The sequence below is a fragment of the Antedon mediterranea genome, chromosome 7 (assembly GCF_964355755.1).
Source record: "Antedon mediterranea chromosome 7, ecAntMedi1.1, whole genome shotgun sequence".
Classification (NCBI taxonomy): domain Eukaryota; kingdom Metazoa; phylum Echinodermata; class Crinoidea; order Comatulida; family Antedonidae; genus Antedon; species Antedon mediterranea.
The window spans coordinates 7,718,661-7,731,298 of record NC_092676.1 but is presented as its reverse complement, the minus strand read 5'-3'; the positions used below and the strand labels follow the sequence as shown (position 1 = coordinate 7,731,298).

Below are 12,638 nucleotides of genomic sequence, written 5' to 3'. Positions count from 1 at the left end.
ACCGTGCCTTTCGTTCTCAGATTTAATTTTAAATTAAAATATCGAAATTGTTTAATAGCTTATAATTAATTTATCATTCTATAGGTATTTTGTGAACTTAGTTTATGATTCGACTAATAAAAGATGTTTTTCAAAATTAATCCACTTGGACTCACGGTAGCCCTGACCTCCTAGTCTGATACAAACAACTCGACGATATTACACCTAAATACTAAATAACCACTTAACTAATACTAATAGTAGATTCATCTATCCTTTATTACAAACACTTCCTACCTGTCAGCCACAGTGTCCTCGCAACTTAATTAATTAACTCAAGCGTTTTATAGTTTAATTAAAATATCAATTCTCCGTTTAAAAACGGATTAATTAAAGATATTTTATTTTTTCCGAACTTGTCTCTTCCTAAACAATACAATACAACCATGAAGGTAAACAACCTCAATGAACTCCAATTCAGCAAAATATAATAAAAATATTTATCAAACGTTGGGCCACAGGAACTCAAATCATTGTGAATAGGATTAATGAATACTTTAATTAAAATGTAGAATTGTTTCTTTTAAGATCTTATCCTCTTATCCGCTAATGCAAACGATTATAACGATTATCCATTGATTTTGTAGGCTGCCAGACTCTCTCCATCTTAAATACAAATGCAAACTTAAAACGAATTTCATGGATCAAAGTATTAATTTCGTTTATATCTTGATATTTTGAGGGGTTGTAATTGTCTCTTCTCTCATCCATTTGATATTTAAATATAAACTTAATAACGAATTTTTAGGATCATGGTGGCTTATTTACCATAGATACCTATGTAATAATAATAATAATAATAATAATAATAATAATAAGATTTTTATAGCGCACATACCACTCCAGAGTGCTCAAGGCGCTTTAGGCCCTATTGTTATAAATTCTCTCAAATACCGTATCCAGTGTAAAGGATAACACTATATTTTAGTTTATGATAATCCTAGATATTTATTTTCGAAATTCTCCCTCATTTTCAATGTAAATCTTCATTGTTGATAAATTATATAATATTTATCAACCAAGAAGAAAAAACAAAATAATAGTGCATAAATAAATATTTAATAACTGTCCCCCTTTGTGGCTTAGGATCTGGTTAACGTGACGTGTCAATGTCGTTTTAATCATTTTGATACAGAGGTGATTAAAGTAGGTTTTCTTCTTAATAATAAGGGTTGTCCGAATGTTGACAAATGTATTCCTTCTCCTCGCTCACTTCACACGCATTAAAAGAATTTAATACACCTAGACTTGTATCCAATGGACTGTCGATTGTCAGTTAATAATGTATCTAGTGACAGGTGCCCTTTATTTGTGATTCAACTCAACTAGTATTTCCACCAAAGTCAGCAAACATCAACATAATATGTATATTTAGGCTACAAAACAAATAGCAAACAACAAAATCATCTGGGAGTCGATTGTCGTATTCGATTAGGACTTTTGCCGTTGAGTATAGTTTTTCCGTTGAGTACTTATTTAACGAAGTATTTTGAGCGTTAAGATTGTTCTGAACGAACAAGCTTGCGTTGTTAACATGTTCTATTCGAATGAAGTTTCTGTTGAGCACAATCCGTTTACGTTTACCATTCCAATACTGTCTAGTACTCAAGGAATCTTTATTTTGACTACGAAAGTTCCTAATCGAATACGACAACTTTCACACCCCATTATAGACACAATTCTATTAGTTAGTCTATTTATTAATTAATATTTTAAAGTATTTACATAGATATTCTTTTTACAATTAGTTGACAAGTCCGTAGCCACTGAACAAGAACATAAATAAAGTAATGCAAAGTACCCCTAACGGTAATTAACTTAGATTAATTAATACGTTGTAATAATATCGTGAGCGTTGTTCCGAAGGAGAAGTCCTACAGTAAATGATATAACCGAAATTATTAACAAGTTAAATATTTCGGCACATATGACGTTTCATACGTATAATACTTAAGCTCATAATTTTTGTATTTTCAGCCAAAAATCGAAACGCTGACGGGTGGACTAACATAAAAAAACACAATAATTACAGACTTGGAGCAATAGAATGAAACTCAGTATAGATATTTCTTCTTTAATCCGTCCTAAATATACGATTAAACCTAATAATAGGATGCTTAAAATGCTCCAGTTTTACAGACTGATCTCATTAGCATTCATACTTCTGAATCCTGTAAAAAAGAATTATTAAAACTAGGCCTAAGTATTGTAAAAATTGAGATTAGCCTTAGCGGTAAAAATCCTGATTCTTTCCTTTATTATAGTTGATTTTTTTGTCTATATTTTACCGGGTATTATTCTAAAATTGGAAATATTTCAAAATCGTTTTCTTTGTATTAAATCCACTTAAGTTATCTTAGTTAATTCTTGACCTTACCTGACGTTTGACTTTCAAACACTTTATATAACCACATGTTGTGGTGACGTGGGAGGAGTCCAATATACACGTTTTCAGGAGAATTTGAGCAGTATAGTCACAAACTTCAGAACTATTTGTACGAACATTATAGAACTTAATCCTATTGTTGTAATGGATTTCTCTAATAGACTCATTCCATTGTCGAAGATAATATGAACAGTTGGAACACTTTATTCAATCAATTCAATTTATGAATTGAATAAGGCTTGAAATCCGATATAAAAACAGTGTTATATGGCTTGTGACAATAAATATCATGCAACCATCATCTTTTTATTTTTGTAAATTATGCTTAATTCTGGAATAGGTAGACACAATGTAAAAAAACAGTGGAACCGTAATTACGTAGCCATAACAACGGCATGGGTTCGAGGCTCACTCACTCCATGGTTCTGGTGGTAGAACGAGTCTTCTCGGATAAGGACTATAAACCGTAGGTCCAGTGTACACATCTAGCTCGTGTGCACTTTAAAGAACCTAGTACATCTTTCGAGACGAGTAGGGGGTTACCCCGGTGTATTAGTACACCACAGCCACTGATCACCAACTGGGCCCTCTGGGAGACGAGTCTTTGACTGAAGAGGTTACCCAGTATAAATATATATTTCAATTCAATTCAATTCAATTCATGTTACCAACTCCGTGTCGGTTACTCACCCTAGCTGTTTCAAACCGAGTCTACAACATCCAGGCCTATACGGTATTGTTCCATATGTCTGTTTTATTAAGCATTTTAAAACAAAATGTCTGATGTAATTGGTAGATTTCTCATTGAAGATGGAAGAAATATGCTTGGTTCCCACAACGCAACGTATTCGAACTGTCGCTTGTCATTGGTCAACTCGCTTGCGTTGCGTCTACGTCATTGCGTTTGTCGCTGGAAGAACCAAGCTTTATACTGTTTTATTCTCAGCAGTACATCTCGTACCACTGTAGAACCACTGATTTTTGTTAGTGCATTAATTTATGAAGAAAATAACAATAGGCCTAAGAAACAAGAATTACAACTTCAGTCTCTGAATAATAAATACATCTTTAATTATAATTTTTCCTGGCTAAAAATGAAGATATTAATTTTTCCTATAATTATTTGATCACGATATCATTAACTTTTAGTAAACTAAAACACTCGTCTGTCACGCGGTAATGCTCTGATCTGATTGGCCTAAATATAACAAAAAAAGTTTGTTGTGGCTCTTATTATTTCAATACGGGTGTTACGGTATGCAAATGAGCACATTCTTGTGATATACCACTAAAAAAGGAATGTGTAAGATATCATAAAATATTTAATATTTTCTTTTAAAAAAATCAAATTTGATAGTACCTGTTATTGTCAAATTTATTTTGAAACGCCGTGAGACTTTTAAATTAATTTTGATTCATGGATCCCATACTTAATCCATAATGGAAGAATCCAGTGGTTTTTAATCAGCCGGCTTTTATACGTTTTCTTCATAGTGAAGAAATACATTACGAAGGCCGGGAGACTTTGTAATTGTAGTGGTGATACCGACCAAACACTAGTTAAACATGGCTGTGAATATGACGGATGATGAGCGGCTCTTGGTGCTTGAAACGGGCCTGGTGGCACTACAAAATAACTCCGATCTGTTCTTTAAGATCATGATGGCATGCATGATATTCTGTAAGTTCTGATTGTTTAATATTATGTTATTTAAAAACTTGAAAAGAGTTTTATCAGGCTTACAATTAGATACACCATCCATTTCTTCTTCGAGATTTTTTTTTATTCCAATCTGTTTGTGCAGTTGTTGCTTGTACTTATACTGTATACATTATTTTGTGTGCTTTATAATAATAATAGGCCTACATATAATTCTCAATAAATGTTAACTTTTTGCTACACATCAACATTTTAAATTTATAAATATTTGGGTAAACAAAATCGGTATCTAAGTATTACTATTTATTTTCCCCTTAATAAAAAATATTGTGTAAATTATTTTTTTAAATACGGTAACTCATCTTAGATTTAATTAGGTTCACCCATCGTAATTTCAACTTTTATAACTCTTTTCTTTTCGTTTGATTTGAGCAAATTTAATTTTTATTTCAACATTTTTTAACCATGGTCCATCCAGCTGAAGCTAATCAATAGGGACTCGCACCACAATACAATTTGACAAGACAATAACATCAAATAACAATTCAATTAATATAAAGGTTTTTTTAAACTAAATACGTTTTTTGTATAAATTGTATTTTTCGTAACTTTATTGATGTTGTCAATGTATATTATTTCTGCAATTCAGCTCATTGGACTAAATAGTTATAATATTTGTTTTATTTATTTATATGTTCAATAAAATATACCGAAATATATATATTTAAATAAAATGTATAAATAATTACAGCAATGACAAAAATAAATTGGCCATCTCCGAGAGAAAAGACAGCAATTCAACAAGGCATAGATAGTTTTTGAGCAAATTTTCACAGATCCGCCTGAAGCACTAGATTTAAAATATTGTCGCTTTTTATTTTTATTTTTCCGATTCTTTTCAAAGTTATGCAGTGTGGATTTGCATTCTTGGAGGCTGGATCAGTAAGAAGTAAAAATACTACCAACATTTTAATCAAAAACTTCTTGGATGTCTGTAAGTATTCTAACTAGCATATTAATCGATATTTTGAGGTTTATTATCGGCAAGTTAAAATTTCTAACCAAAGACCACATATATACTATCTGTGTAAAATAATATGAAAAAAAAAAATTAATCCAAGATTACAATAGTGATGGCCGACAGGAAAGCGATTGGACATGAGTTTAAGATGCCAATTGTTTAAAACTATCATGATGAAAAGACAAGAGGTAAACCGATTCATTGGCACAGCCATTCCTCTCCCGATGATTTAGGCCAGCAGGTAACTGTTTAATCATTCCTTTCTGATAGGTATCGGAAGTGTGTTTTACTGGGCTGTTGGCTACGCCTTTGCTTATGGACCCGGTAACAAGTTTATCGGTACGAATTGGTTCTTCATGATTGATATGCCGCAGGATGAGGTAGACGACTGGTTCTTTCAGTTTGTATTCGCTGCCACAGCTGCAACGATCGTCTCTGGGTCGATGGCAGAACGAACAGAGTTCATTGCATATCTTGTTTATAGTGTAATATTAACAGGTATGTTTCAAGTTTCAACTGTTTTTATTGACGGTTAACGGGTTTCATTGACGGGTAAAACGGGTTTCATTGACGGTTAAAACGGGTTTCATTGACGGTTAAAACTGGTGTGTGTGTTATGCAACTTCAACCATAACAACAAAAGAATAATGGGTAATAAAAGGTATTTAGATCCTTATTTTATCATTTTCGTTTGCATCGATAATCCTACCACTCTTCCCTGATCCTAATATAGTTTTAGGCCTCCCATAGGCCTATACAGTTGTTTATGATCGTTAACAAACTGAAGTCCAACCTCTATAATACTTTAAAGGTAAATTATTGTACAAAACTCCATTACGTTAAATTCCTATTCATATATTATTCTTCTTTTTTTTTCGGTGTTCTTTTTGTCCTCCATCACGTTCGATGGTTTTGAAACATACAAACTCATCTTAGTATTTCCATTTTCTAATGAAATCGTATGTGCATTTCTTTAGGATTCATTTATCCCATTGTAACACACTGGGCGTGGTCTGGTGATGGATGGTTGACAGAGATGCCTGGCTATGAACACATTGGATTTCAGGTACGGTGTCCTATATACATACGTAGGCCATTTAAAATTTAAAATAGGCTTTAAACATTCTTTCCTCTTTTTGTGTTCTTGTCCACCGTCCTTTTTCAATTTCGCGATCAAGAATACCTAATCTAAACTTGTTTTATTTTAAATTCTTTAATAATCTTTCTAAAGCAATATCTTGTCTAAATCTACCAAAATAATTCAATCTAGAAAATGAATCAATTTTATCAAAACATTTTTAATATCTATTAAACGTAATTTTAACTTATGTATAAAACTATAATATTTATCATAAACGTTTTGTGCAACCCAAATATAACTATTGAAAAAGGAATATTGCATAGCCCAACAGTCTTCATTTCGCTCTATTTTTCTGATTTGTAAATCATAACATAAAGAAATTTACTTTGTTGGTTTGAATAACATATAACCAATATCTAATAATATTAAGTAAACATGTTATTGATAACTAAAATCGTCCCATTTCGGCAAGGGTTGAGATATGGTGATGGTCCTGGTTGCATTGTAGTGTAGGCCTATTGGAATTGAAAATGATGCAATAAGGCATAATCTAACAATCTGTGTGGCAACAATCGCATCATCGTACATTATTAATAGAATTAATCGTGTTTAATACCCTTTTGTTCCAATCAAGGATTTTGCTGGCAGTGCAGTTGTGCATATTCTCGGTGGTGCTGTAGCCCTAATAGGTGCCACAATTCTTGGTCCACGTATTGGACGATTTGACAAAAAAGACGAAAAAGGACAAGAAATAAAGGGGCACACTGTACCGGTAGGTTAAAATATGTGCGAATTTGTTTTGTGTAGCTCATCTGGTGGTTTTCTCTAAAAATCTAAATTGTCTAGTCAGAGCTTTTACTTCGGATTTATCTTAATTCGCGTGGATTAATATAATATAGACCTAAAAATAGACTAATAGGGTTAAATCTAAGGCTATAAATGACAAAACCTTTACGTGGGATGTGATTTGAGATGGTTTAATATTCATTCAAGTAAAAAGTAAAATATTCATCATAAAGTAAAGAAGTAAACTTTCAATCATAAAGGCGGTACTTTTCCTTTTAAAGTAGCTTTAAATACAGTTATTTGTTATTCCTTTTAAAAAGAAATGTGTATGAATAATTCATATAACCCAATTCTGCAGCTGTCACTAGATAGATCCTAACTGACTATCGCAAGTCATATAGAAACGAGTCTTGCTGTCATCTCGGTCAGTTTGGTTCATATTTAATTTTATGAATGTGTTTAATTTCATAGTTAGTTGCATTGGGCGGATTCATTCTGTTTTTTGGCTTCCTTGGGTTTAATGGTGGATCTCAGGGAAGCATTTCAAACCCTGGTGACGGTGTCGTAGTTGCTGAATCAATTGTAAATACAGTGCTGTCTGGCGGTGTCGGTGCTTTGTGCGCACTGTTCAGCAAGCTTGTGTTTTACAAAGAGAATCATTGGAGTCTACTCACAACCATCAACGGCGGTCTCACTGGAATGGTGGGTATAATTATAGATGTTTAAAGTATAATAGGTTACATGAGAGAACCTCACAAACTTAAAAAAACACATTCTAATCTAGACAAGGTTTTGTTGCAAACTTTTGTAGCAAACTCGGGTAAACATCGAGTTTGTCAAGTATGTCTAAAGCTTTCTAAATTGTCCGAAATCAGTTTAAAAACAAGTCTATGGAAGCTTGCTCGAGATTGCAAACTTGTCAACACTGGCAAAATTTACGATTTAAAAAAAGCGCAGTGCTGCAAACATCGCAGGTTTGATTTCACGTAGGTGGGAGAAACATAAATATTGGAAGGCGATTTTTGTTACGTTGGGTACGTTGCGTCGCTAGTGGGAAACACGCTTTATATAGAGCTATTTTCTTTCAATTCAGGTTGCCATATGTGCTGGTTGTGATGCAGTGGATCGCTGGGGTGCATTTGTGATCGGTATGATAGCTGGTGTTGTTTATATGCTGACAACCAGGTTGATGGTAAAAATAAAGATCGATGACCCCCTCGATGCTGTCGCTGGTACGTAGTTTTTTCCACGTCATGTTTTTTCCACGTCATGTTTTTTCCGAATTTGACATATCCATTCTCTTCAATTTCCCCGGCCATTATCTTTATAATTGTCGGTGCCTCCTTTCTTCATATTATCCAATATTTTCCAATACTATTGTTCTTATGTTCAAATGTGAAAGATGATTCATTTTAGTCTGTACTATACGCTCTAAAAAGCAATTATCTTTATGATCCGTGACGTAACAATTCTTGAAAATCTTATTTCTGTATTAGTTCATATGGGAGGTGGTTTCTGGGGCATTATCGCAGTCACATTTTTCGCAAGAGACACTGGTATCGTGTATTCATGGGATTCAGACTCCGGACTGGTAAGCTTTGTAGTACTACTTATATTAAAACCCATGGATTCGATCTTTATATTTTTAAATAACATTGTCGCTTTATTCATATCAATTTAGCCGTAGGCCTAAATCCGACCTTTTGCGATTTGTTGAAGTTTCGATGAATTAGGAATAAAATAAACCAAATATGCCGCTTGACTTTTTGACGTAACAGTTTTAATTGTTGCTCATTCTACATTTAAAGAAGCTTTAGCAATCACAAGCGAATAAGCCATCGCTTGTGATTGGTCAATTCACTTGCGTTGCGTTACGTCCTTGCGTTGCGTCGCTAGTGGGAACCACGCTAAACTGTCTATAACTTCGCTTGTCATTGGTTAAAACGCTTGCGTTGCGTTTACGTCCTTGCGTTACGTTATAGTGGGAACCAAGCTTTGTAAACTAAAGCTTCCGCGTGATACAGTTTCCTAATGATTCAGTACTCTTGAATATAACTGCCTAAAGGCGCGGCGCAAAAACATAGAAAAAACAAAGTAGGCCTGTGTCCTGGTTTACCGAACTTAATGGGTTATCGTTCCTTTTCTACGACAGAGACTTGTATGGAATGTAGTTGGAGCAATCGCAATATTTAGTTGGTCAGTGTGCACCTCCCTGCTAATGTTTGGTTCTATGCGAGCTGCAGGTATCCTCAGAGTTAGCAGAGCGATTGAAATAAAAGGTAAATTGTAAATTGTTTTTTAATGATTTAATAATGATCGGTCACAAATATTTATGACTACTGCATAATAATGTCATATTTTTAATTTTAGGACTTGATATAGCCAAGCATGGTGAACCAGCCTATCCCCTGACAGCGTATGGCCACGGATGGGTCAATATTGTTGAGGCGGAAACCGAATTAGAGAATGGTGAGAATGGTATGTAACTACTGTACCTCGTAATAAAACAACCTGGCCTACTATTATATCCCTGTGTATATTAAGCTCTGTCTACACTATCAAACTGTATGTAACAAAAAAAATGTGATGTGCCCTACTACTATAGACAGAGCTTTATGACTACACTATGTATAAAAGATAATTATACATTAATGTGTTGTATCTGACTGGGTTTATGTTTATGGAACATAGTACTGTATTTCTGTTACTATTATTACCGTAACTATCGCTCATTTCCCCCACAGGAATGAACCGTTCTCTGAGGCAATCCATTCCGGAACACATTACATTAGAGTGTCATGTGAAAACAAACGGTCAACACAACAACGGTCTCACACGTGAATAACGCGTTTAAAAACTTTTGTTTTTTTGGCGTTTTTTGGTACTTTGATGTTTTAAACTATTATAGATTTAACTTTTTAGGTTTAGATATATTTTTAAATAAATGTAGGCATATTAACTCGCATCGCTATTTATACCGTACATTTTTAATATCTTGTTTGTATGGAAATATATAGTATATTTTAAATAAATGTTTCATAGATAAGTTCTGTTGTTTGTCACTAGTATAACTGATTTATATTAAGCTGTCTTTCCCTTTCTTAGGTCATTAATACAGTACTACTGAAACATAATTTCAATCAAATGTGCACAACAATTTGATCGACGGAAATGAAACAATAACTGGCAAAATACAATTGAATTATATTTCTTTATTGATCCAGTATAAAATACAAGAAAGTTGCTGTATAATGTATTTAATAAACTATTGTGATTTCGTCTGTAAAGCCTGTTTTCCAATAAACGTAATGTTACGACAATTTTCGTTGAATTTTCAAATTGCCAAAGGTCGTCTACACGCAGCCGAGTCTGCATGAACATTTGAAAAGTCCCAGGTTCTTGATGCTGCATGAACCCAACCATGTTTATACTTATATTTCAATCTATGCTTACAAAAATTAAATTGTATTTGTATTAGAGTTTTTAGACTTATTTTCAGACCTTAAAGGTGTGCAAAAAACGCATACATATTTTGTTCACAAACTATGATGATTGATCTGTTGGTAAAGTTGAACTCGGATCATCAGATTACTTTTAGCATTGATTTTTACCCCCTTTTCCTGTGATATCATTGAATCTGGGCAATTCAACGCAACTCAACGTCGACTGGAAAACGGGCTTTAACTTGCCAATTATTTTACATAAACGAATAATTGTATCACAAGGCAAACAACAATGATCAAAATGACAAGCAACCAATCAAATTCAATCAAAAATCCACTGGTATCCATAATTAACAAATTGCTACAGTTTCTTAGCTTCTTGGCATGCATACATCATTTCAAGATTACTTAGCTCTAGGAATGTCATAAGGTGTCTTTCTGTCTTGGAGGGATGTAATGACCACGACAGCGCTCGTGAAATACCTGTGAAAAATAAAAGCCATTGTCTACAAATATGGAGCATGTGTACTAGGAAAAGGCACTCGTACAATGGTATTTTTTTTAGTAAAGCTCTGTCTAAACTATCCAACATTATGCAACAAAAAATGTGATGTGCTCATATATGGACACGATGATGTCACATCACTACCATATTTGCGCATATCAAACTTTTTGCCTAACTAGTTTAATAGTGTAGAGATTGAGATAGATACATTTTATCAGTGCAAACTTCTCTTAAAAGCATATGGGCCTAAGCCTAAAATGTACTTGCCTTCAGTGACCTATCTTTAACAACTTCTTCGATACTCAATTCAGACTGTAGTAAACGTAACTGAAATTAAAAATGACAATGTACTGAAGTAAAACGGCAGTTACAAAAATAAAGACCTATCTTTAATAACTTCTTCTATTCTCAACTCTGACTGTAGTAAATAACCTTGCTGTATCTACAGTAGTTGGACCAAGAACAAAATCCAGAAGGCATCTTTCACTGGGGTTTCTGGTCTATTTTACCTTAGTTTGTTCTTTTCGAAGATCTTTAATGACATAGAAATCATCTGGAGACTTGTCTCTGGCCGATCGTAGATCATTCGTTTTGCCTGAGACTTCCTTAATGCAACGTTTGATGGCTTTATCTCTAGTGTCATATGCACTCATCAACTAAAATAATTCACACAAAGAAATCAAATGTTGGAATACTTTACTTTAAGGTTCTGATATCTATCTACAGTATCTGATTTTTATTGGTACAGTGCAATATATATACATATAAAAAAAACTTTCCTCTCTCCTCTGACATTTTACATCATAAATTAATAAAATAAATTAATAAACGTTTTTAATCGCTGTCAATTACCAACTTTAGATTCATACCTCTTCATATAATTGTTTACATTTTTCTGTAGCATTCACCTGTCCTTTAAATGAGGTGGTTGGTACTGATGTATTTAGTGCATATATAATCTTGTCATCTATCATGCGAACAACTTTCAAGGCATCCTGCATATTATTAAGGTTAAAAACAATAAACATTACCACAATACTTGAAGTAAATGAAACAATAGATGAGGTATTATTACTAAATACAGTAGATAGGCCTAGTATGTAATTATGTATAGTAAAAATGGATACAGGTTAATCATTAGTAGGCCTAAACTGGGGCCTAGAGGCTAGACCTACCAAAAACTTCTAGGACACAAAAGTTCAAACCGGCCACTCTAGTCTAACTCTTTGACGGTCAAGCCCTTCTTGACTTCTGAGTGGACATCTTTCTTTTTGTGGGATACTACTACTACTGGTGGAGGCCTAGGCTATATCATCATCATCATTCATATAGACATAGTCATACACATGTCAGTGTGGATAATAAAAAGTAGGCCTAACAAATTTATGTTGCTAATCAAGCTTACATAAAGTGTTCAGAAAAATAATTATTATACAGAAATGACTTAGAAAAGCCATTAAGCTGTAAACAGACCTGGAAATGAGCGAAATCTCCGCAAGACACATTATCCATGGAAGCTGCCATGTTGGATTATGATGACGGGCGCGTCTATTTAGATTGACCGGTTGGGTATGTTACTTCAAGAGGTGATACAGTAAAATGGCCTAAAATTACATTTTATTCTATAAATAACGAGATAACAATTTCTGTATTTGGAAATGTTATTATGTATGCATCTACTTATTTAGATACATTAAGTATTTAATTCTACCAATTT

The 12,638-nt window shown here is 33.5% G+C and overlaps 3 protein-coding genes across 3 annotated transcripts; 2 read left to right on the top strand and 1 right to left on the bottom strand.

The window, feature by feature from the left end:
* Positions 1–5,753: 5,753 nt before the first annotated feature.
* LOC140055378 (putative ammonium transporter 1) lies at positions 5,754–8,213 on the top strand. The gene is made up of 5 exons (XM_072100716.1): positions 5,754–5,757; positions 6,084–6,172; positions 6,822–6,959; positions 7,445–7,675; positions 8,067–8,213. Exons 1-5 carry the CDS (start codon positions 5,754–5,756, stop codon positions 8,211–8,213), a joined length of 609 nt encoding a protein of 202 aa, XP_071956817.1.
* Positions 8,214–8,474: 261 nt separating this feature from the next.
* Positions 8,475–9,818, top strand: LOC140055377 (putative ammonium transporter 1). Its single transcript, XM_072100715.1, has 4 exons — positions 8,475–8,564; positions 9,126–9,252; positions 9,344–9,451; positions 9,718–9,818. Exons 1-4 carry the CDS (start codon positions 8,475–8,477, stop codon positions 9,816–9,818), a joined length of 426 nt encoding a protein of 141 aa, XP_071956816.1.
* A 347-nt stretch (positions 9,819–10,165) lies between these two features.
* On the bottom strand, positions 10,166–12,451 carry LOC140054584 (protein MIX23-like). The gene is made up of 5 exons (XM_072099630.1): positions 12,395–12,451; positions 11,791–11,916; positions 11,431–11,577; positions 11,189–11,248; positions 10,166–10,899 (listed from the first exon to the last, which is right to left on the bottom strand). Exons 1-5 carry the CDS (start codon positions 12,443–12,445, stop codon positions 10,840–10,842), a joined length of 444 nt encoding a protein of 147 aa, XP_071955731.1. The 5' UTR covers positions 12,446–12,451; the 3' UTR covers positions 10,166–10,839.
* Between the last annotated feature and the right edge of the window lie 187 nt (positions 12,452–12,638).

Bases quoted from the DNA above. Each gene is read 5' to 3' on its own strand.
- LOC140055378 (XM_072100716.1), top strand. The intron at 6,173-6,821 runs GTACGGTGTCCT...GTTCCAATCAAG, and splicing joins ATGAACACATTGGATTTCAG to GATTTTGCTGGCAGTGCAGT. The intron at 6,960-7,444 runs GTAGGTTAAAAT...TTAATTTCATAG, and splicing joins TAAAGGGGCACACTGTACCG to TTAGTTGCATTGGGCGGATT.
- LOC140054584 (XM_072099630.1), bottom strand. From the start codon at position 12,445: ATGGCAGCTTCCATGGATAATGTGTCTTGCGGAGATTTCGCTCATTTC. The intron at 11,578-11,790 runs GTATGAATCTAA...GAATTATTTTAG, and splicing joins GTAAACAATTATATGAAGAG to TTGATGAGTGCATATGACAC. The intron at 10,900-11,188 runs GCAAGTACATTT...TATTTTTCACAG, and splicing joins TTAAAGATAGGTCACTGAAG to GTATTTCACGAGCGCTGTCG.
- LOC140055377 (XM_072100715.1), top strand. From the start codon at position 8,475: ATGGGAGGTGGTTTCTGGGGCATTATCGCAGTCACATTTTTCGCAAGA. The intron at 8,565-9,125 runs GTAAGCTTTGTA...TTTCTACGACAG, and splicing joins GGGATTCAGACTCCGGACTG to AGACTTGTATGGAATGTAGT. The intron at 9,452-9,717 runs GTATGTAACTAC...TTTCCCCCACAG, and splicing joins ATTAGAGAATGGTGAGAATG to GAATGAACCGTTCTCTGAGG.